The sequence below is a fragment of the Solanum tuberosum genome, unplaced genomic scaffold (assembly GCF_000226075.1).
Source record: "Solanum tuberosum cultivar DM 1-3 516 R44 unplaced genomic scaffold, SolTub_3.0 scf00035, whole genome shotgun sequence".
Taxonomy (NCBI): domain Eukaryota; kingdom Viridiplantae; phylum Streptophyta; class Magnoliopsida; order Solanales; family Solanaceae; genus Solanum; species Solanum tuberosum.
Genome location: NW_006238963.1, coordinates 409155 through 433527, shown reverse-complemented (window position 1 = coordinate 433527; position 24373 = coordinate 409155). Strand labels below are relative to the sequence as shown.

The 24373-nt window shown below is 37.4% G+C and overlaps 2 protein-coding genes and 1 long non-coding RNA gene across 3 annotated transcripts; 1 reads left to right on the top strand and 2 right to left on the bottom strand.

Moving 5' to 3' along the window:
• Positions 1-7988: 7988 nt before the first annotated feature.
• Positions 7989-10485, top strand: LOC107059773 (uncharacterized). Its single transcript, XM_015306697.1, has 5 exons — positions 7989-8417; positions 8655-8890; positions 8982-9423; positions 9542-9712; positions 10018-10485. The coding sequence occupies exons 1-5, from the start codon at positions 7989-7991 to the stop codon at positions 10483-10485; spliced, it is 1746 nt and encodes a 581-aa protein (XP_015162183.1).
• A 6182-nt stretch (positions 10486-16667) lies between these two features.
• LOC107059780 (uncharacterized) lies at positions 16668-17580 on the bottom strand. The gene is made up of 2 exons (XR_001472920.1): positions 17058-17580; positions 16668-16976 (listed from the first exon to the last, which is right to left on the bottom strand). It is a non-coding gene; the product is annotated as an uncharacterized lncRNA (long non-coding RNA).
• Positions 17581-21218: 3638 nt separating this feature from the next.
• LOC107059772 (uncharacterized) lies at positions 21219-23018 on the bottom strand. Its single transcript, XM_015306696.1, has 4 exons — positions 22854-23018; positions 22384-22696; positions 21854-22282; positions 21219-21742 (listed from the first exon to the last, which is right to left on the bottom strand). The coding sequence occupies exons 1-4, from the start codon at positions 23016-23018 to the stop codon at positions 21219-21221; spliced, it is 1431 nt and encodes a 476-aa protein (XP_015162182.1).
• Positions 23019-24373: the final 1355 nt, after the last annotated feature.

Here is a 24373-nt window from a genome sequence, read left to right as displayed (position 1 = left end):
ATAGGAGATCTGAGAGCAGTGGCTTGCCATCAGGCCAAGCCTCTCAAATATCTTAATTGAGTGTTTCTGATAGATTCATGGATAGATAATTTTACTGATTCAAAAATTAAAATTGTTGGTACTTTTGTTATTCAAGGTGAGTGGCCGGGTATCTATTGGTTAAAATGGACGAGTCATCCTTCTTTGAAGTTGTAGTTAATTGGAAGGGGACCATTGGTTGTGATGATGCAACTATTTCTTGGTGGTAACTTGTTTTATAGTTTTTTTTTTTATAACAAGCAAACTATTTTTTTAATTTCCTTTATTTTTTTCTTGTTTACATTATTCTACTTGAGACTCCATTGATATTTAACAAAGATAGACAACCTTTTTTCAGTTTGTTGTGAATTAAGAGAGAACAACCTAGACTTATATTCATTTTGTGAATATTAGCCTTGATGCAATTCGGATTGCACCAAGATCGTTCACTCGAAATCATGCTCGGGACCTTCAAAGAATGCAGGGTGTGTTCATGAAGTTAGAGGTTCTTGAGCTTGTGTTGATGGCAAATAAAGGGTTTCATGCCTTAAAAGATCACTTCGGAAGTTGAAGGGAAGATGGTGGATGAAGCTGCACATTAGGCGAGTTGGAGTTCACTTTGGTGACTCGCCTAATGTCTTAGGCGAGGGCTGCAAGCTCGCCTAAAGTTCCAGAAGTCCCAAGAGAATAGTCAGCTCGCCAACTTGATTGGCGACTTGATGAGTCCATTCGATGAGGGCGACCCAGCTTGCCCATTTCCTATTTTGGGTCACTTTTGGGACTCTTTTGTAATAATTACCTAAAACTATAAATAGCTAGTTTGGGTTCTCATTTTAGGTAGACTATTTTTGAATATCGACATTGAGAAACTCATGTATGAGTGTTGAGAGCTTGGTACAAGCTTTGATTGATTATTGTTTAGAAACGTTGGTTGCAAGGTGAATTCATTTCCCTCGAGGTCATCGTAAGAGGTAGGTGCTCATTGTAGGATTAACAGATTGAGGTCTTAAGGTTTAATATGCATTTTGGTTGCTTTCTATTTCCTTTTTTTGTGTCTATCTATCTATATTTCATTCTTGTCTTTAATTTCCGCATTATCATTCGTAATTCGTAGTGAGAATTACATCATTTGGTATCATAGACGTGTATAGATTCGTTCCTACGATTCTAGTCTTGGGTTTGTTACTACAAAAAAAAAGAGTCAAATTCGTTTTCAAGAAAACCCAAAAATATTTTTATTTATGCAAGTCCTGTTTGAAGTTTCTAATGCTAGATTAGTGTTGCCTAGCATTACTTGAGTCTAAATCTGAGATTTGATAGAGTTTGGGGTATGATTGAAGATTCCACCATTGTTGAATGAAGAAACTCGAAGAAGATGCAAATGGGTTTTGAAATCTGAAGGATTTGGCAAGAAATTGAAAGATAAAAAGTATTGGGAATTAATTCCTACATCAACGAAAATCTCTATATCAAATTTCGTGAAGATCTCAGCCAAAATCATTAAGGATTTTATTTTGGATATTTATCTTGTTCGTAAGTGTTCTTGACGGATATTCAAATCTTCTAACTCATAAGAAAAAATCTATCTAACTCATAACACAACAGTATAAATAATGTACGCCAGACATTATAATTATGTTACAAAAAACTAGGATTAAGCTGTTATAGAAAGAGTACTGGATATTCCTCAACAAATAAAGAGACTATTGTATATATTAGAATATTTTCTTCTCTTATTGTGGATCAGATCATACTTTGAACCTTAGTCTCTTTTCTTATTTTCAGATGGGGCCTTTGGCCATTTAATTTCTTAATTTATCATTATTAATAAAAAACACTGACTGAACCAAAAAATTGATCTAAGTAAAAAGAAGGAGAAAATTTCTATTAGCTTAAAAAAAAATTCATTTACCTTACAACTATTATAAAACTAAAGTAAAATAAGACAACAAATATAAAACAAGAGGAACAACATGAGATAACTTTTTTTCTTTCAAGTGTTCACCAAATCTTCAAGTGTATACAATATGAACCCTTATGCTTCTATTTAACATAGAGGCATACAAAAGGTTAGTCATAAACATGAATATAATGGAGGAGGTTATGGAAGTGAAATGTTACAAGAATAATGGTTATAAAGTTGGAGGTTATGGAGGTTATGATTATCTTCGTAATGGAGGAAAGTAATGGAGATAATGGGTGAGAGTAACTTCTTGGTGTAGTAGACATCCACACTATAATATTTTATAACACTCCCTCTTGGATGTCCATAGATAATATGCCTCATTAAAACCTTACTAAGAAAAAACCTTGTGGGAAAAAAATCCTAGTGAAGGAAAAATAGTACACATATCTTTTAATACACTTTGAATGGTGCCTTGTTAAAAACCTTACCAGGAAAATCCAATAGGGATAAAACAATGGTTAAGGAAAAGAGTACAACGCGTATTTTTCTCCCCCCGATAAAAATTATATCGGAGACGATGCATTCCAATCTTATATCACAACTTCTCAAATATTGATGTTGGCAATCCTTAGTGAATAAGTTTACAAGATTATCACTTGAATGGGTCTTTGAACGTCTATCTCACCATTTTGTTGAAGATCATGTGTGAAAAAGACTTTTGGTGAAATATGCTTTGTCCGATCTCCTTTGATTGTATCCTCCCTTCAATTGAGCTATATATTATTTTCTTATATGGTGGCTAGAATATCCTTTTCAAAAGAAAATAACATATTTTCTGAATATGATAGATCATGATTTCAACCAAACACACTCCCGACTTATATTAATTCATAGATCAATATTATTTCTGCATGATTTGAAAAAGTGGTTACTAATATGATTCTTTGAATGCCAAGATATTGTTGTGTCTCCATATGTAAATAAATAGTCCATTTGCGATCGAGCTTTATGCAGATCAAATAAATATTCTGCATCTACATAATCAAATCATTTCTGACTTGGAGATTGATTATTTCAATTTTATTGAAGCTTGTCTTTTCTTCTAAAAGAAAATCACACATCTTCTATGTGTTGAATCACTTACTTTGTTAGTTTCTTGTCATAACTTGAATGATAATATGACAATTCCTGCACATAACTTTCGTTATGTATATAAAATAATTTTCTAGCATTTGCATAACCAGCGATCTGTAAGTGCACCAATTGCACTAATATATGGCATTTAAAATCATTTTCATGAGATCAAAAAGATTCGTTCTTTGTGTTAAGCAGTTCATAACCATTGAGAACTCAATGGAATTGCTTTAAGACCTTTTAAATCCTTCAAGGATTTTCATATAACCTTCATCGTCTAGTTAGACATAATAATCATTCATTATACATATTCAAGTATTTCATCTATTGCCAGACTAAAACAAGTTTCATTGCATCCACCACTGGAAAATATATCTCCATTTAATAATGTCAGGATTTTTGCAAAAACCCTTTATTCCCCGAGGCACAAACCGCACTTTATATCTTTCGGTTATACTTTCGCACAATGATTCATTTGTACCACAATGACATTATATTTTGATCCATGAACTATAAGATCAAAAACATAACTTCTCTAAGCGAAACAAAATATACTTGAATAGTGCCAATCATTTATCTGTCCACACTATATGACAGATTTGAATTTAAGATCCTCGTAACCATTTATAGCATTGAGTGCTATTTCATATCAAAGAGACTGTCGACAATTATTTTGATATCGATTCCAATACGACATAACTTATCGAGATCTCTTCATTTTTCATCATTTTCAGGTACCTGAACCTTTATCAAGGTTTTATGAAGTGTTATGTCACAGTGCTCTTTCAAAACACTTACCTCATTATATAATATATGTTACTCTCTATCTGTCAATTTATGTGACGAATGTGAAAATTTGAGAGTCAACCATTTAAATAATATATGTTACTCTCTATCTGTCAATGTATGTGGCATATGTGAAATTTTGAGAGTCAATCAAATTTTAATATATTTTTTAAAATTAGGTATTGTGATTCATAATACCTATTACGTAATTTTCAAATAATATATGTTATTCATTTATCCCGTCGCATAGATAAAATTTCAAGAGTTAATGACCTTAGGCATATTTATATGCCTAAAAAGCTAATTATGCCCGCATTTAAGCTTAGTTTGAATTCAATATGTGTTCATTTATAATTTTATTGAGTCTTTTGTATGTTTATGAGCTAACCAACATGATTAGTTATGTAGGTAAGCTTAAGAGGAGAAACGAGCACGGAAATGGACAATGGGGAACACAAAAGTTTAAAGGCAAAACTGAAGCATGGAAGAAAGAGGAAGAAAAGAAAATCAAGGCACTGCTGTATCCTCTTCGCGTCGCGGAGAGAGGGTCTTCAATTAACTCACGAGAGTCAACAGTAGGCAGAGCCCTCCGTGTACTCTTCGCGTCGCGGAGAAGGGTTGTTATTTTATTCGCGAAAGTTGAGTTAGAGGTAGAGCACTCCGTGGAGTGTCCGCGTCACGGAGAAGGTTATTGTGCCTGGAATCAAATATTTAAAACCTCTCCACGTCGCGCCCTTTGCTTCAGTTTTTGACCATTTTGACTTTTAGTATAAATAGGTCATTATTTTATTTTATTAATTATTCTTTTTCTGGGTTTTGAAGAACAACGACTTGGGAGAACGTTTTCACCATTTTAGGGTTCTTTCCTAAACTCTTTTCCTTTCGATCTTTGTATGTTATTTGAACATTGTTTGATCGATTCTTGGATTTTGAGTAGCTAAATACCCTAGTTCTAGGGCTGTGGCTACATGATGATTGTAATCTATTGATTTTGTTATTGAGTTAATGTCAATTATCATATGAATCTATGAATCTTTCTTATGTTCTTTCTTTTCGTATTTCGTGGCAACCATTGAAATAAATACATTGTCCAAATTGAACTTGGGAGAGGAATAAGAGGATAGAACGTTGGACATAAAGAGCATGATTAATTCTAAATAACTAGGGTTAATTTGTATCTAGGATAGGGATATACCTAGAAACCATGCTTGGTTCACCATACAAGAAGAAATCGTAATGCTCGGTACTTAATCTATCCTATCCCCGCTCAACGATATAGTTAGGGTGTTATTTATCGTAGGCGATTAGAGGTCGGGAGACCATGATCATACATTTAACCCTGTGATTTATTGATTCGATAGTTGATAATTACCCATATAAATGATATTGATTGCATGATTCCTCATAAAAACTGCAACCCTGGACTTTACCTAATCACTCTTTTTAAACCCTTGAAATTGAATCGCTTTTGTTACATTTTGTTATAATCTTAGAAGTAGAAACTAAATCACTTTGGAAATCTGGAATACCCTTGTGTTTAGCTGAAAGTTAGAGAAGTTAAGTAATTCTAAGCATAAGTCCCTGTGGGTACGATACCCAGCTCTTAAAAAGAGCCACTTTAATACTTGAACGACCACATACACTTGCGTGTGCTATTTGGATGCAATAAGCTTTTGGCGCCGCTGCCTGAGACTTTAGAATTAGAAATTATCTGATTTTTTGAATTTTGAAGTAAAAAGCAATTGTTGACGACTTGATCTTAGCATTTCATTGTTGCAGGTTGTATTGGAGTTTCTAACTGGACAACGATCAAGGATTAGTATCGCCTCTAGCGGAACCAAAAAGATTTGTACATTACCAGAGAAGTCTAAGACGACTTACTTATCTGGTACCTCTTGTTGCTAGTAAACTAACATCTCCACCAGCAAGAGTTGACGAGGAAGAACCTGAGATATTGACTGAGTTGAGAGTAAGAGACGTGGCAATCCTACGTCCCACTAATGTGACATCTTGTATTCAGAAACCTGAAGCTGGTGGGAGGTTTGAATTGAAGCAGAGTATGGTGCAACTACTGCACACTAATAGGAAGTTCATTGGTCTGCCGCACGAGGATCCAACAGTTCATATTCTGAATTTCCTCGAGATCAGTGATACGTACACTCCAGCTGGAGTGAATGTGGATTATGTGAGGCTTACTCTATTCCCTTTTTCTCTGCTTGGGGAAGCAAAAAGATGGTTAAACTCAGAGCTCACAAACTCAATTACCACTTGGAATGATCTAGCACAGAAGTTCCTCATCCAATTTTTTCCATCTGGAAAAACAGCTAAGTTTAGGAGTGACATTTTGAGCTTTAGGCAGAAAGTAGGAGAAAACTTGTACCAAGCTTGGGACAGGTTTAAATCGATGTTGATGAGCTGCCCTCATCATCATCAATCTAATGAGGTGTTGGTCCATACCTTTTTTGAAGGATTGGAGCCTAACACCAAGATTTTACTTGATTCAGATGCAGGTGGTCACGCTTTGGAGAGGACATATGCTGAACTATTCACATTGCTGAATAGGATCTCTCAGGGAAACTCTGAATGGAATGGAGGAGGAATGAAACCTGTGATTCAGAAAACTGCGGGTATGTTAGAGGTAGATATTGTGACTGCCTTGACTGCACAGATTGCTGCTATGCAGAATATGATGAACACGCACTTCAGCAATCTAGCATTGGGACAACAACCTGCACATGTAAATGTAGTTCAACAACCACTATCTTGGTGTGAGATCTGCGGAGGTGGTGATCATAGTGCAGAGGTATGTGGTGCAAACCCGGACTCTGTGAATTTTGTAAGTAATGCCCAATGAGGAGGAGGCCAACAAAATTATGGGAACTCATATAACCCAACTTGGCGCAACCACTCGAACTTTTCTTAAGGTGAAAATCAAAATCAGGGTCAAGGCCAGAATCAATATAGATCCCAAGGAAATACACAGGGGTACCAACCAAAGCCCCAACGAGAGCAGCCAAACAAGCAATCTGGCAACATGAGCACGAAGGAGATGCTGAAAAAGATCATGGTTGATCAAGCCCAGTTAGCTGCTGATGTAAGGAATAACCAGTTGGCTACACAAAATCTGGAGAAGCAATTCGGGCAGTTTTCTAGTGCCCAAAACTCACGACCGCCAAGAAATACTGATCCCAATCCTAAGCAGGTAAACACGGTAGGTACACACAGTGGTTTAAAATTAGAGGAGTAATCTCCTAAGAAAAGAAACATTGATGTTGTGAGTAAAGAGAGTGAACCCAAGTAGGGTGAAATTGTTGCACATGAAGAAAAAGTGCAACCAATTGTGAAACCACCTCCTCCATTTCCTCAGAAGTTCAAGAAACAGAAGGAGGATAAATGTTTTGGTAAGTTTCTCTTTCTTTTGAAACAAGTTCACATTAACTTGCCATTGATAGATGTTTTGCAGGGTATACCCAGGTATGTGAAATATGTGAAGGAGATTATGGCAAATAAAAGGAGGCTGACAGAGTATGAGACTGTTGCACTTACTGAAGGTGCAGCTCCAGAATCCAAAATAAGTTGCCCATTAAACTGAAAGATCCGGGTAGCTTTACGGTTCAGATCACTATAGGGCAGAGCATTCATACGCGAGGGTTATGTGATCTAGGAGCTAGTATAAATTTGATGCCGACTTTTTTGTACAAAAAGCTGGGGTTGGGTAGTCCTAAACCTACTACCATTACCTTACAGTTGGCTGATAGATCTGTAGCTAAGACGAGGGTGTTGTAGAGGATGTGTTAGTGCAAGTTGGATCATTGATTTTCCCAGTAGATTTTATTATGCTAAATTTAGAGCCTGATCCTGAGGTCCCATTCATCTTAGGAAGACCTTTCTTAGCGACTAGGCGGGATATGATAGATGTAGCAGCTGGACAACTTACTATGCGAGCACATGATAAAGTGGAGGTGTTCGACGTGTATAAAATATTAAAGCTGCCAGTTATGTATGAGGAGTTGTCTGCCATAACTGTGATAGATCTTGAGGCAGAACTCGCTACATTGCATATAAGGACCCTCTAGAGTGAGTGTTAGTGGGGGATGATATTTATGGGGATGCTGCGACACAGGAAATTATGCAATTTCTTGATATGGCACTTGTAGGTACACCCGGGGATCGATTAGATCTTCTAAATAGGGTGTTAAGTCCTCCACCCAAGCCTTACATTGAAGAAGCACCCAGGCTTGAGTTAAAAGCATTGCCAGCCTACCTCAGGTATGCATTTTTGGGTGAAGATAAAACTTTACCGGTTATTTTATCTCTAACATTATCTGATGGACAAGTGGAAGCAGGATTAATCATCCTAAAAAAGAGGAAAGCATCTTTGGGGTGGCAAATGTCTGACATCCATGATATTAGTCCCGCGCTGTGCATGTATAAAATATACATGGTGGAAAGGCATAATTCGAGTGCACATCATCAGTGGAGACTAAACCCATTGATGAAGGATATGGTGAGAAAAGAGGTAATTAAATGGCTGGATGCAGGGATTGTGTACCCAATATCATACGGCAAATGGGTAAGTCAAGTATAATGTGTGCCCAAGAAGGGGGGAATGACGGTGGTAACAAATGAGAAGAATGAGTTGATCCCTACAATAACAGTGACTGGGTGACGGATTTGCATGGACTACAGAAAGTTGAACTATGCCACCAGAAAGGACCATTATTCGGTACCTTTCATTGATCAAATGTTGGATAGGCTGGTAGGTCAGGAATACTACTGTTTTCTTGATGGTTATTCAGGGTATAATCAGATTATCATTGCACCAGAAGATCAGGAGAAGGCTACATTCACTTGCCCATATGACACGTATGTGTTCAAGCGCATGCCATTCGGCTTGTGCAATGCCCCAGCCACATTTCAGAGATGTATGATAGTAATCTTCCATGATATGGTGGAGGATTTTGTTGAAGTGTTGATGGATGATTTCTCGGTGATTGGTGAGTCTTTTGAACTTTGCTTGACTAATTTTGACAGAGTTCTTGCCAGGTGTGAAGAAATAAATCTGGTGCTAAACTAGGAGAAGTGTCACTTCCTAGTTCGAGAAGGCATTGTGTTGGGGGCACGAAATCTCCAAAAGTGGGCTGGAAGTTGACAAGGCTAAAGTGGAAGTTATTGAGAAGCTGCCACCTCCCATCACAGTAAAGGGAGTTAGAAGCTTCCTGGGACATGCTGGTTTCTACAAGAGGTTCATCAAGGACTTCTCTAAGACTGCAAGACCTATGTGCAGCCGGTTAGAGAAAGAGATGAAGTTTATGTTTGATGAAAAGTGTTTGCAGGAATTTGAACAGTTGATTGAAGCTCATATTCTGATTGCTCCAAATTGGGAGCTTCCATTTGAGCTTATGTGTGATGCCAGTGACATAGCAGTTGAGGCAGTACGTGGGCAGAGAAAAGAGAAGATGTTCCATTCCATCTACTATGCGAGCAAGACACTTGATGCAGCTCAATCGAATTACACTGTGACTGAAAAAGAGATGTTGGCATTAGTCTTCGCATTTGATAACTTTAGATCATACTTGGTGGGAACCAAAGTTATAATCTACACTAATCATGATGCAATCCGATTTTTTTAACAAGAAGGATGCCAAGCCGAGGCTGATTAGGTGGATTCTGCTACTATAAGAGTTTGATCTTGAGATAAGGGACACGAAAGAAACTGAGAACCGGATAGCTGATCATCTGTCCAGACTGGAGGATTCAACTCATGTGAAGAATGAGGGGCAAATTCGTGAAGAGTTTCCTGATGAGCAATTGCTTGCTTTGGACACTGCTCAAGTGCCTTGGTATGCTGATATTGTGAATTTTCTGGTAAGTGGTTTATTTCCACCTGGGGCCTCAAGCCCTCAACACATCAGAAGCAGAGGCTGAAGTATGATGCACACTTCTATATATGGGATGAGCCATTCTTATTTAAGAAGGGACCTGATCAGATGATGAGAAGGTGTATAGTTGAGCAGGAGGCGACACAAGTATTGGAGAGTTGTCACTCTTCACCATATGGTGGACACTACGGAGGCGAATGAACTACGCATAAGGCATTGCAATCTGGTTTCTTTTGGCCTACTCTGTTTAAAGATACTGCTTTGTTTGTGAAAGGTTGTGATCAATGTTAGAGGATGGGCACCATTTCAGGGAGGTATGAGATGTCATTTAGCAATATACTGGAGGTTGAGATCTTTTATGCTTGGAGGATAGACTTTATAGGACCATTCCCATTGTCCCGTGGTAATCAATACATCTTAGTCGCAGTAGACTACATGTCTAAGTGGGTGGAGGCAGTTGCACTACCATCCACTGATGCAAAAATGGTTGTGAAGTTCATCCGAAAACACATCTTCATCAGGTTCGAAACTCCAAAGGCTATGATCAATGATGGAGGTACGCACTTTATTAATAATTCAGTGCATAATTTGTTAGCCAAATATGGAGTGAGACACAAAGTGGCTACATCATATCATCCCCAAACTAGTGGGCATGTGGAAGTGTCGAATAGGGAGGTCAAACAGATCCTCCAAAAGACTGTGAATGCCCAAAGAAAAGATTGGGCTGGCAAGCTAGATGATGCCTTGTGGGCGTACTAGACTGCATACAAGACACCAATAGAGACTTCTCCTTATCGAATGGTGTTTGGGAAAACTTGTCACCTACCAGCTGGATTGGAGCATAAAGTATATAGGGCAATCAAGAAGCTAAATCTGGATGCTGAGTTAGCTGGTAGGAAGAGAATAACATAGCTGCATGAGTTGGAAGAATTTAGGCTCAACGCCTATGAAAATGCTAAGCTGTATAAAGAGAAGACCAAGAGGTGGTATGAAAAGCATATTGTGTCGCACACCTTTTAGCCCGGTCAACTAGTACTACTATTCAATTCAAGGTTAAAGTTGTTCCCCGTAAAGCTTCGATCTAAGTGGAGTGATCCTTTTGAAGTGGTGAGGATGACCCGATATGGTACTGTAGAGTTAAGAAACAAGGATAAAAGTTGTACTTTCCTTGTGAATGGTTAAAGGGTCAAGCACTATTTTGGGAATGATGTGGATCGTGAGCTTGAAACGCTCACATTGAATGACGAATGAGTCATGAGATAGGTCGTACCGCGACGTTAAATCAGGTGCTACACGGGAGGCAACCCGTGACCATTTTTAATAGTTAGGCTTTATTTGATTATGTTTTGTTATTTTAGTTCTTAGGAATTAGAAAAAATATATATTTAGAAAAATACAAAAATATGCGTCGTGCCACGACCAAAACTAAGGCGCTGGACGGGAGGCAACCCATCATGTTTTTCTAATGGGTGATGAGCTGATAATATGCAGGATGAAGAAATTTCACCCAAGGCAACTCCGTGTAAGGAGCGCGTCGTGGAGGCGGGGAAAATTTTGCCTCTCCTGATACCATTTTGAGGTAGAGGACTTCGTGTACAGGGCGCGTCGCGGAGGGGGCCTAGAATTTTGATTTCGACAATAAGTTACTTTTACGTCAAAAAGAAGGCACGACCGGGCTAGCCCGCGACGCGGAGCAAGGGACAAATATTGGCCTCGCCTGGAATTAAATTTCCAGTGGACTCTGTGCCCACCCCACGTTATGCCCTAGGTGAGTAATTTTCCTTTTTCATTAAATAACTGGGTTTTACCCATTTTCTTTGGAAATTACCTGACCCCAACCCTTTTAACCCCGATTTCTCCCCCTAATTCGCATATCCTTTCCCCTTTTCACTATATTCACCACGATTTTCTCCCTTCCCTTTACCCCTGTGATTTCTTCAAATAGTTCCGTGTCGCGCAGCTACATCGTCCATGTTCTTCTCCATTTCTCTGCAACTCCGCGTCACCAGGTATATGCTCTTGTTTTGTTCTTATGATTCTGGGAAAGGTTGAAGATGTCTTGCCATGGGTTTTTGGTTGCTCGACTTTAGGGGATTTGGGAAGTGTGTTTTCTGTTGTTAATATGGTGTGTTTTGTGTTGGTCTATGTGTGTTTCGAAGTCTGAGTAAAAATACATTGTTGCATGATTCTTGGGTTGAATTGATAGGGTATAGTATGTGGGAATGTTTGTCAATTTGTTTCTGGGTATGCTCGATTCCTTGAGTGTAATGTGCCTTGGTTAATCGTATGTTTATGCATTTGGCGATATTGTGGTTATAAGTGATTTTGAATTCTTGAGTAAAAATCACTTAATGTTCATTGTTGTTGTTCTAGCATGGGGTAAAGATGTGTGGGTTATGCATGCTCGTGACAGATTGTTGTCTGAATGGGTAATGATTGATGTAGAGTTTGAAGTGAATTGAGTTAGTTTGCTTGAATTTAGAGGCAGTATGGGGGTTTGACTGCCTCGACTAGTGAAGGTCTAATATGTGCTTAAAGATGCTCTCCTTGCAAATTGGATACCTATAGTGTCAAATTCTTGAGTAAATACTATTTTGGCGAACAATGCGTGAAGGATTACTGTTGCTAGGCGATGTTGGCTGGGTGATAATATGTATTCAGGGGTCTATCTTGATTGTGTGAAGTCTTGAGTAACACTCCTTAATCGTTGCGTGGTTGTAAATGATATTGTGATGCCTATCCTGTTTGATGAACTTGGTAATTACTTGAGTATGTTGTTGGTCATTTTTGGGAAGTCTGAGTACCTAAGATGAGACTGCATTGAACTAAGTGTGGGGTGGTGCGCGCACACCACCCACATTTTTCTCATTATTTTGTAGTCATTGGGCCTGACCTTTGTCGATATGTTTGCATGTCATTATGTCAAGTTCAAGAAGATCTGGCAAAGAAGTAGCCACGTCAAGCCAGAAGAAACGTTCCCGAAGTGGAATGTTCCACTAGTACCTGCGGTCCCAAAAGGCCAAACTAGGCGATTTTGAGCTAAGGCTATAACAAAAGAAGGGATGGCTTGGTATAAGAAACATACTGAGGCCTTTTATTTCTCAGATGTGTGTATCGATAGGGACAGTCTGGCACGTGAGTTCCCACAGATCCTGAGGCGAATTAGGGAGCTAGGTATGGAATTCATCTTTGCTGAACCGGAGGAGTGCAACTTGCACATGGTCTGGGAGTTTTATGCCAACTGGGCGCCTGAAGCCAGATCCCATTATATGACGGTGAGAGGAAGAAATGTGCCCATCACACCCACAAGTATAAATGATATATTGGGTACTCCGCAAGACACAGACCCACTGGTGCTGACATGGCTGGTCATACGCCCCCCCATACCAGGCCATCCGACACACTTTGTGCAGGCCACAGTCCATGGCTCAATGGACGAAGCATAGTGGGAAGAGGTATCACCAATCTCTTCCCTACGCTCACATGCTTCGGGAGACGCGCGTTTGGTTGAAAGTTGTGATGAACTGTTTGATACTGGGGTTACACTACACCGACATTACTCGTGATAGGGTGTGCTTGGTATATGCCTTGATGACTGGCACGAAGCTGAACATCTGAGCCATGAGAATAAATCCCCTGGTCCTTGGGACATTGTGCACTTTGACTAAGGTTAAAAACCTAAGTTGAAGGTGGCTAACTTAGTGCTTACCTTAATGATGGCCCTGACCCTTACATGGGCATTGTGCACCTTAACGCAAGAGAAATATCTAAGGCAAGGGTGGCTATTATTGAGTGTAAAAAAAAATAAAAAAAAATAAAGGGGCAAATAAGAAATAAAGGCAAAGTTGGTAACACTAGTGGAAACCTATGAAAAAGGAGGGGGCTAACGAAAAGAAAAAGTTGTGAATGTAAGAGGAAAGTTGAAAACAGTGCATTAGGGAGGATAAGTCACTAATTTTATCTAAACGAATCCTCCCTTACCTTAAGCCTACATTACAACCAGAACAAGTCCTGTTTGATTTTGAGCATAACACACTTTATTAGTAGAGATGTACATAACAGGCAAGCTTATGGTTCTCAGTGCATACATGTTTGATGTTGTTGTTGAGTGAGAGTGTACCTTATTTGCATAGTTCTTAAAGGATATTCAATTTGTTGAGTTGAGTGTGTGGACTATTCTTTGGAGTGACGGGCATTTGTTGTATGAAGGATAGGTGATATGTAGTGGTGCACATGTTGTTGAATGCGTTGGTTGCTAAAAGTTGTCAAGTCAATTACAGAAGTCATGCATATTCTGAATAAAAACATGCTTGTGTTAACTGGGTACAAATCTTTGGAAGATAGTAGCGGATGCACAAATACCATAGTAGTGAGTCTAGGTCTAAGAGTAGTTAGTAAGTTGTTCGAGGACGAACAAAGCTTTAAGTGTGGGGTAGTGATCTTAGGCATATTTATATGCCTAGAAAGCTAATTATGTCCGCATTTAAGCTTAGTTTGAATTCAATATGTGTTCGTTTATAGTTTTATAGAATCTTTTGTCTGTTTATGAGCTAACCAACATGATTAGTTGTGTAGGTAAGCTTAAGAGGAGAAACGAGCACGAAAATAGACAATGGGGAACACAGAAGATTAAAGGCAAAAAAGAAGCATGGAAGAAAGAGGAAGAAAAGAAGATCAAGGCACTGTCGTATCCTTTCCGCGTCGCGGAGAGGGGGTCTTAAATTAACTCACGAGAGTCAACAGTAGGCAGAGCCCTCCGTGTACTCTCCGCGTCGCGGGAAGGGTTGTTATTTTATTCGCAAAAGTTGAGTTAGAGGCAGAGCACTCCGTGGAGTGTCCGCGTCGCGGAGAAGGCTATTGTGCCTGGAATCAAATATTTAAAACCTCTCCACGTCGCTCCCTTTGCTCCAGTTTTTGGCCGTTTCGACTTTTAGTATAAATAGGTCATTATTTTATTTTTATTAATTATTCTTTTTCTGGGTTTTGAAGAACGACGACTTGGGAGAACGTTTTCACCATTTTTAGGGTTCTTTCCGAAACTCTTTTCCTTTCGATCTTTGTATATTATTTGAACATTGTTTGATCGATTCTTGGATTATGAGTAGCTAAATACCCTAGTTCTAGGGCTGTGGCTACATGATGATTGTAATCTATTGATTTTGTTATTGGGTTAATGTCAATTTTCATATGAATCTATGAATCTTTCTTATGTTCTTTCTTTCCGTATTTCGTGACAACCATTGAAATAAATACATTGTCCAAATTGAACTCGAGAGAGGAATAAGAGGATAGAACGTGGGACATAATGAGCATGATTAATTCTAAATAACTAGGGTTAATTTGTATTTAGGATAGGGAGATACCTAGAAACCATGCTTGGGTCACCATACATGAAGAAATCGTAATGCTCGGTACTTAATCCATCCTATCCCGCTCAACGATGTAGTTAGGGTGTTATTTATCGTAGGCGATTAGAGGTCGGGAAACCATGATCATACATTTAACCCTGTGATTCATTGATTCGATAGTTGATAATTACCCATATCATTGATATTGATTGCATGATTCCTGATAAAAGTTGCAGCCCTGGACTTTACCCAATCATTGTTTTTAAACCCTTGAAATTGAATCGCTTTTGTTACATTTGTTATAATCTTAGAAGTAGAAACTAAATCACTTTGGAAATCTGGAATACCCTTGTGTTTAGCTGAAAGTTAGAGAAGTTAAGTAATTCTAAGCGTAAGTCCCTGTGGGTACGATACCCGTCTCTTAAAAAGAGCCACTTTAATATTTGAACAACCATGTGCACTTGCGCGTGCGATTTGAACGCAACAGTTAACTAAATTAAAATTTTAAATTATTAATTATTGTAATTTATAATAACTTTTTTAAGTAACTATTGAGTGAAAAGAAAAAAAATAAAGATGCACTTTAAAAGTGATGCCTGAGTTCAATTTAGTTGGCGCACAAAAATGTTTTACATGTAAAATTCCTAATGTAATCTTTTTTATTATTTATAATTGGAATACAATGTATGAGGAAGTTTTTTTCAAAATCTCCACGTGTCCATCACTGAAAAAGCCTAGAAAATGAAGTTCAATTGGCCCAATTTTTTTGTAAATTACCAAATTATATATATATATATATATATATACTATATATAGAGTAATACTAGATAAGTGGTGCCCGTGCAAATATATATATATATATATATATAAAATATATATACTATATATAGAGTAATACTAGATACGTGGTGCCCGTGCAAGGCACGGGCCTATAACTGTTATTATTCTTTGTATTATGAGTACTTCACAAGATTGATAAAAAGAAATTCAATATGAAAATACTAAAAGAGAAAGCATAAGTATGATGTTTACAACATATTAACACTTCATAATACTTGGATTGAGGAACAAAGTTTACAGAAATATTCAAACGATTATGAAATGTCCTTCAAATGAAGACGTTAGTTTGTAATAATTCTAACAAACAAATTCCAACTTTTCAAACCTCTAGAGATGATGATATTTTTCCTCAAGCTCTAAGAGATCCATCTTTCATTCAACCTGGTTGCGGACGTATAAGTAAGACACTTCCGAACCTCCAATTTTTTTTTTCACAAGCTCTAAAAGATGTATCTTTCATCCAACTTGTCTGGAAATTTCCACAAGCTCACACTTATTTTAAAAGAAGAGAAATATAAATATAAGTAGAACAAACATGGAGAAAATGCTTTCATAATAATCATTTAATACCTATGTAGGAACCGAATCCTAGTAGCTACCCAATATAATTATATTACCACCTGAGAGCATACCTTTACAAAGCACAATTAATTGAGAACACGAGATCCTTCAGCTCTAAGAAAAGTTTAACGACAACAAATTCTGAATGATAAGTGGAAGTCCTAAGTAAGTTACTTATTTCCAAAAAAATAGTAAAAGACCAAAATTAGTTTTTTGATAATAGGCGTAATACAAAATGCTTCTATAATAACCATTAAAGCAGACGAAGCACTTAGCAGAATAGACAAAGATATAGTAAGTCCAAAAGAGGAAGAAGACATAGTAGAAAAGGTTGCAGGAACTTTTAAAGGAACATAAGAACAACTTCATCCATAAACAAAACTCGGTTTTCCATGTGCACCAGAACCGCGGGATGATATTTCAATTAGAGTAGGTTCCAATTCTTTACTTGAAAAAGTGGTGAGGTTCAGTAAACTTAAATTCATGATTTCCTCACAATCTCTGTACAAATAAATGAAGGCGAGATTACAATAATAACTATGTGTTATTCCTAAATAAGTTATAATTGAGCAAAAAATATACCTTGTGTGAGGAGAAATCTTCCTAGTGTTAATTGTAGAAGTAGAGGAAATGGTCGAAAAGTGCTAGCTACTCGATACTCGGTAGAAAGATAAACATAATATAATGGCACTTTCAGCTAACGACATATCACAATATATTTTACATCGTTTGGTATTCTTTTCATAAGCCTGTTTCATTATGCGGGATGTTCTTGTTTGTTCAGGATTCATTGCTACAGAAAGTTGGTATATAAAAGCGTTAGAACTCCAATCAGTTCAACAGCTCAATGTTGCAACAATCTGGAAGAGTCACCGAGACAATCACTTGTTACAATATTTGTAAATTGCACAATCAGGATACTTTAAGAATGAGCTGAAAATTTTTCATCATGCAAAATAAATGCAACGGAGAGCAACTACACTAAGCTATGAACAAATATTTATTTATGATATTCTAATTTCAGAAAGTGGAAGAAGAACTTTATACTTGACAAATTTTTACAGGTAAAACGAGTGAAGTTATCTCAGACAATTACTTTATTCCGTGTTCACACTCTATCTGCATTCCTATTTAAATTCATATGTTTTGTAGGACGTAACTTTGGGTAAGGTTTGGTACATTTTACCCTCTGCAAATTCCACCTATATATGTGTATTGTTATTGTTATAGTGAGCAGAATTATGTTCAATTTATTTATGAGGGTAATTAAGCATCTAATTTGATGAGAATAAAAATAAATATCCCCCTTTATTAAAATTGGAGATACACAATCTCTACTGAAGAATTTTACTCCAAGTAAGCTAAGGAAAATAGATTGGAAATAAGAACAACAACCGTCATATAGATACACAATAACAAATAAATAAAAATCAAATGACAATTGAATATTGTTTATGTATTTGCACTTTAACTAAAATCAACAAATTAGCTTCGTCTTATTGAGGCATTAAGGCTATTAGCATTTTCTTGTATGGATTTCAAAGAGAAGCAATAAAAATAGTTAATCTGATTGTGAGAAAAGACAACCCAAAAAAGATTCAAAATAAAACAAGGAAGAGAAAAAGCATTAACCTGAGCAAAGTCGAAGGTAAGCTGTTAAAAACTAAAGCTTAGACCTCCATTGATGAACAAAATGAGCTGCCATTGAAGACTTGAGGGAGAAGAAAAGAAACGATGAAATGGAAATGAGAGAAAATATCTTCTCTGTATTGAAAAATCTATTTACAATTGTGTGGACATGTTCCTATTTATACATAAATTTAACTAACTAATCATGAACTAACTAATCATGTACAACTGTCAATGCTAACTACCAACTCTAACTAACTTTAACCACTTTAATTAATTCAGCCATTCTCAACACCCCCCCCCCCCCCCCCGTCAAGTTGGAGGGGAAGAATCCACTGCCAACTTGTCCAATAATGCAATATGTTTGATCCCTGTTAAGGATTTAGTGAACATATCGGCCAATTGTTCATGAGTTGACACATGATGAAGATTGATTATTCCATCTTGTAAGCTATTTCTCACAAAATGGCAGTCCACCTCTATGTGTTTAGTACGTTTATGAAAAACAAGATTTCTAGCTATATGAACTGCTGCTTGACTGTCACAGTACACATGAGTGGGATGATTGCAGGGAACATCAAGTTCTGTCAAGATTCTTCTTAGCCAAATCACTTCCCCAATCACTATTCGAATGGACCTGTATTCAGCTTCAGCAGATGAAAGAGACACTGTAGCTTGTTTCTTTGATTTCCAACTAATTGGACTATCACCAAGCATGACAATATAACCACTAACTGATCTTCTTGAGTCGGGACAGGAAGCCCAATCTGAGTCACAGTATGCTTTAAGAACAAATGTAGGATATTTGGACATGAAAATTCCCAAAGTAGGATCATTTTTTAAATACCTCAGCACATGTATTGCAGCCTTGAGATGAGGTTCTCTAGGAGCTTGCATATATTGGCTTAAATGTTGAACACTATATGATATATCCAATTTGGTGTTTGTGAGGAAGTTGAGTTTCCCCACCAACTTTCGATAGTAAGTAGGGTCATTGAGAAGAAGTCCTTCATCTGCTAACAACTTCAGGTTGCATTCCAAAGGAGCAACTACTGGTCCATATGACAGGCAATCAAACTCCTTCAGCAACTCTGTGGTGAACTTCCTTTGAGAGATTATAACACCATCTTTCCTGTACAACAATTCAAAACCAAGGAAATGGTGTAGTTGTCCTAGATCCTTAATCTTGAAAACATCATGTAAAAATTATTTTAAGTTGTTGATCTCATTCAAATCTGTTCCTGTGACCACTATGTCATCTACATATACTGCTAGGAAAATTGAAGAGCCATCCGACTTTTTGTAGAAGAGTGAATAGTCCTCAACTGAGTGTGCAAATCCTCTTGACTCTAGTGCTTGTGTAAGTTTATCATACCATTGTCTACTTGCTTGCTTCAAGCCATATAAATATTTTCTGAGTTTACACACCAAATGTGAAGAGTTTGTATCCAGCCCTTGAGGAGCATCCATGTAGACTTCCTCATTCAAATATCCATGCAAGAATGCATTGTTCACATCTAATTGGTAAAGCTTCCATCCCCTTTTGACAGCCACACTGATCAGTGTCCTAACAGTGGTCATTATAACCACTGGTGAGAATGTCTCAGTGTAATCAACTCCTGCTTGTTGAGTATATCTTTTCACCACCAATCTTGCCTTGAACCTTTCTATGGACCCATCAGCTTTGTGTTCGATCTTATAGATCCATCGACATCCTATTTCTTTCTTTCCTGCAGGTAAATGAACTAAATCCCAAGTATGATTAGTATGTAAAGCCTCAAATTCCTGTGTCATGGCTGCTTGCCAAACATGATTCATAGTTGCCTCCTCATATGAATCAGGTTCTCTAACATTAGAAATATTCTGCATGACCTGCTGACTGTTTAGATCCAAAGAAGTGAGGGAAAATTGTTTGGTATTGGTTAAAGTTGCATTCAATGAGGCAAATGGTTCTTGGTTTTGTTCTTTTAATGAAGGGAGGGAGTAAACAAATTCTTTCAAGTGATGGGTGTAACATGGATCCTAGAAGATCTCCTAGGTGCTGGTATGGCTACATCAGAGCTGCACATATGGCTTGGTTGTATATTAGTATCGGGTGAGGTGTTAGTTGTATCATTTGTAGGTTCTGCAACATTAAAAGGTGATGTGTTCTCAGTCTGTGTTTGCCTTGTATTGATAGTGTCATTTTCAGAAAACATAAAAGAGGACTCAGAATTAACATGTGTTAGTACAGCAGGAAAAGAAGAATGAGTTGGTAATGACATAAAGGGAAAGACATCTTCATAAAACTGAACATCTCTAGAGACATGTATCTTCTTAGTGGCTAAGTCAAGGACTTTGTACCCTTTTGTTCCAAAGGGGTACCCTATGAATATGTGAGGTTGTGTTCTAGGCTCAAACTTATCTTTGTGAGTCTTGAGGATGGTAGGATAACACAAACACCCAAAACTTCTAAGGTGAGAATAGTTTGGTTTCTTTTGGTGGAGGAGTTCATATGGACATTTGCCCTTGAAAGAGACAGAAGGTAACCTATTGATCAGGTATGTGGCTGTAAGGAGCCATTCCCCCAATATCTTATGGGAAGTTTGGACTGAAATAAAAGTGCTCTCGCTGTTTCTAAAATGTATTTATGTTTTCTTTCTACCACACCATTTTATTGTGGTGTATATGGACATGACCTTTGATGTATAATTCCTTTGGATTGATAAAAGGTTTTGGCTTCATTGCTGGTAAATTCTAGGCCATTATCAGATCTTATGGTCTTGATGGAAGTTTGAAACTGATTTTCTACCATACAAACAAAAGCCTTTAGGATTTGTAAGGTGTTAGCTTTGAAGCTCATCAAGTGTGTCCAAGTGGACCTGGTATAGTCATCTACCATGGTTATAAAAATACTTGTAGTTGTTGTATGTACTTTCATGGTATGGTCCCCAAATGTCTATATGTAAGATGTCAAAGGGTCTGTTGGTGGATGTTTGAGATTTTTGTGGAAAGGAGGACCTGGTCTGTCTTGCCATGAGACAATACTGACACAAGTAAGGCTGCTTATTGGCAAATTGAACTGGGATAGATGATATCCCCTTCATCTTTATAAAAGGAACATGTCCTAGCCTATTATGCCACAAAGAATCCACTCTTACTGGAAGATGAACAATTAATAAGTGAAGAATCATGAAATGAACAAGCCTCTTTATTATGTGAAGAGCAAGTATTTACAGAAGGAATAGGGGATGGGGAATGAGCCTGTGAAACAGAAATATCACACAGTGCATTAGGTTCAGAAATATCACACACATAATTGGGATTGCAACTATTTATAGAAGGCGAAGAAGTAGCAGTAAGAGAGGTAAAAGATGAACAATGAGATGCAGAAGATTGACATTTTGCGCAAAGAAAGTACAATCCATTCCTTGCTTTACCAATTTCCAGAGGCCTCTTCAGTGAAGGGGCCTGCAAGACACATGAAGAGGCAGAGAAATTAACATCAGATTTGAGTAGGTGCACAGTAAGGGAATGTATAGAGATGAGATTGAATTTGAAACTGGGAGCAAACAACACTTTATGCAACGTTAAAGTTGGACTGAGAACAACATCTCCTATTTCTGTTACTTTCACTCTATATCCATTTGGTAAAGAAACTAAGAAAGGATAAGATAAGGTCTTAATGTTGGTAAACATTTTTCTGTTATATGACATATGCTTAGATGCTCCGAAGTCTAATATTCAAAAGTCAGTTGGTGAATGAGAACATTTATCTGAAAGATTATCTATGACTTCACTATGAGTAGAGCAAGCAAGAATAGCTACAAAGTTTGCAGCTCCACTGGTGATATTGTCTGAGCTAGTACATGGTGATCCACTTTGGAAACTTCCAAGCAAGTGCAACAACTGAGTTTGTTGTTCCTTAGTCAAGGTTAAATTGCCATAAGTTCTCAAGGTACAAGGTTCATCAAGATGATTGTCCAATGCTTCATTGGATTCTCCAAGTACAGCTGCAACAAATGTTGTATTCTTTCCTTTTGTAAACTTAAAATTTGGTGGAAAACCATGGAGTCTGTAGCATTTATCCTTAATATGTCCAGGCCTCTTGCAGTAATCATAAAACATTCGAATGCCTGAAGAACTCCCTCTATGAAATTGTTGTTCCCTGCAGTGTTTTGACTGTAATTTATCCTGAACTGATTGTTTCCGTATGCACTTAGAGCTGTACTGTCTGTGGTTAAGTAGTTGCGTGGTTTAACTTCTCGTTGCTTCTCATCCTAAATTAAAATTGAAAAACCTTGGGCAATAGTAGGGAGAGGATTCATCATCAGTATGCTTCCCCGCACTACTGTGTATACCTCATTTAGCCTCATCAAAAATTGAATAAGTCTCCTGTCCTGTTCAGCTTTGTGCATAGCAGTTTTGGCACCACAAATGCATACACAATTGCATTGATTGTTGTTATCTAAAGTGCCTAGTTCTTCCCATAATCGCTTCATTTTAGTAGAGTAAGTAGTTATATCCATGGATCCTTGACTTAGGTCACTAACCACCTTTTGAATTTGATACAATTTAGCCCCATTTGTTTGATCATACATGTCCTCTGAATCCTGCCAGAGTTCAGCAACATTATTGACATATTGCAAGCTATCAACAATGTCTCTTGAGAGAGAGTGTAGTATCCAGGAAGTGACCATGTAGTCACATCGCTCCCATTGATTAAGAAGAGGATCATCTTGTGCTGGCTTTTTTGCATTTGCCGTTAACAAAGCCCATCTTGTTCTTCACTGACAAAGCCCGCAACATACCACGCCGCCATGATCTATATCCACTTCCATTTAAAGTACCAGGAGTGATTCCAGAGCCAACACTCTCAGAGGGGTGCATATACAGTGGGTTAGTCGAATCAATACTTTCCTTCTCTTGTGCCATAGTATTATTGATAGGAATCAATTAACAACAGATCGAAAAAGAGAATTTCGATGAAGTTCAATAGAATTGAACTAGTGAGTGAAATGCAAGTAGAAAAACGCAGAGAAAAACAGAACTATAAAATTTGGGGAAAATTTTTGCGGAAGTAAATTCGGAGAAGAAAAGATTGAATGCTTAGAGGAACCTAGCTTTGATACCATGTCAAAAACTAAAGCTTAGACCTCCATTGATGAACAAAATGAGCTGCCATTGAAGACTTGAGGGAGAAGAAAAGAAACGATGAAATGGAAAGGAGAGAAAATATCTTCTCTGTATTGAAAAATCTGTTTACAATTGTGTGAACCTGCTCCTATTTATACAGAAATTTAACTAACTAATCATGAACTAACTAATCATGTACAACTGTCAATGCTAACTACCAACTCTAACTAACTTTAACCACTTTAATTAATTCAGCCACTCTCAACATAAGCAGCTTCCAATATTTTCCAAATCTTCTGTTAATGGAAAGTCAAACAGAGGTTTCAACAAGAAAGCTCACCTAACAACGCACTGTAACTGAAGAAGAATAAAGGACTCTTTCGAGGCTATGAACAATTCATCCATTAGGCATCACTCTCAGAGAGCAAGATGGTTAGCCTCTCTAGTTCTGTTGTTGAACATCTATTAGATCAGAAATGACGGACTAAGCAACAAAGATAAAGATAGAAGAAAGAATTAGTGAACACCAAAAGGAAAACAAAAAGGATATAACATAAAATATCAAGAAATCAGTAATGAAAAGAGCAAAGCAAACAAAAACGAAAGAGGAAGAAGACGAACTTACCGAAGAAGAAGCGAGGTGGGTAAAAATTTGGTCCAGATTTCCAAGTGGAGCTGTGTGAGAAAGATGAATTTCATGAAATTTTTTGGAGAGCAGGACACGTACTATCCTCTAAATGTCCGAAGAAACCTTTTCTTATTAAGAATGATGATATATAACTACTTTCATTTCCCCCGCTTGAATTACGTGTCTAATTAATATATCTAAACAAATCACGTTGGAAGCAATATTAAATTAGGGAAAATGGTCTGAAATATATTCGAACTTTGACTGAAATTATAGTAACGATACCAAACTTTGAAAAAGATCTTTTACTCCCTTACACTATTTAATAGTGTATTTTAAAGGTATATATATACCCACGTGAACATCATAAACATTGCATAATTATAAATAATAATGTGTCCACGTAGACACATATATACCTTTGAAATACACTATAAAATAGTGTAGGGGTAAAAAGTCCTCCATAAAGTTTGGTATCGTAACAACAATTTCAGCCAAAGTTAAAGTATTTTTCAGACCCTTTTCC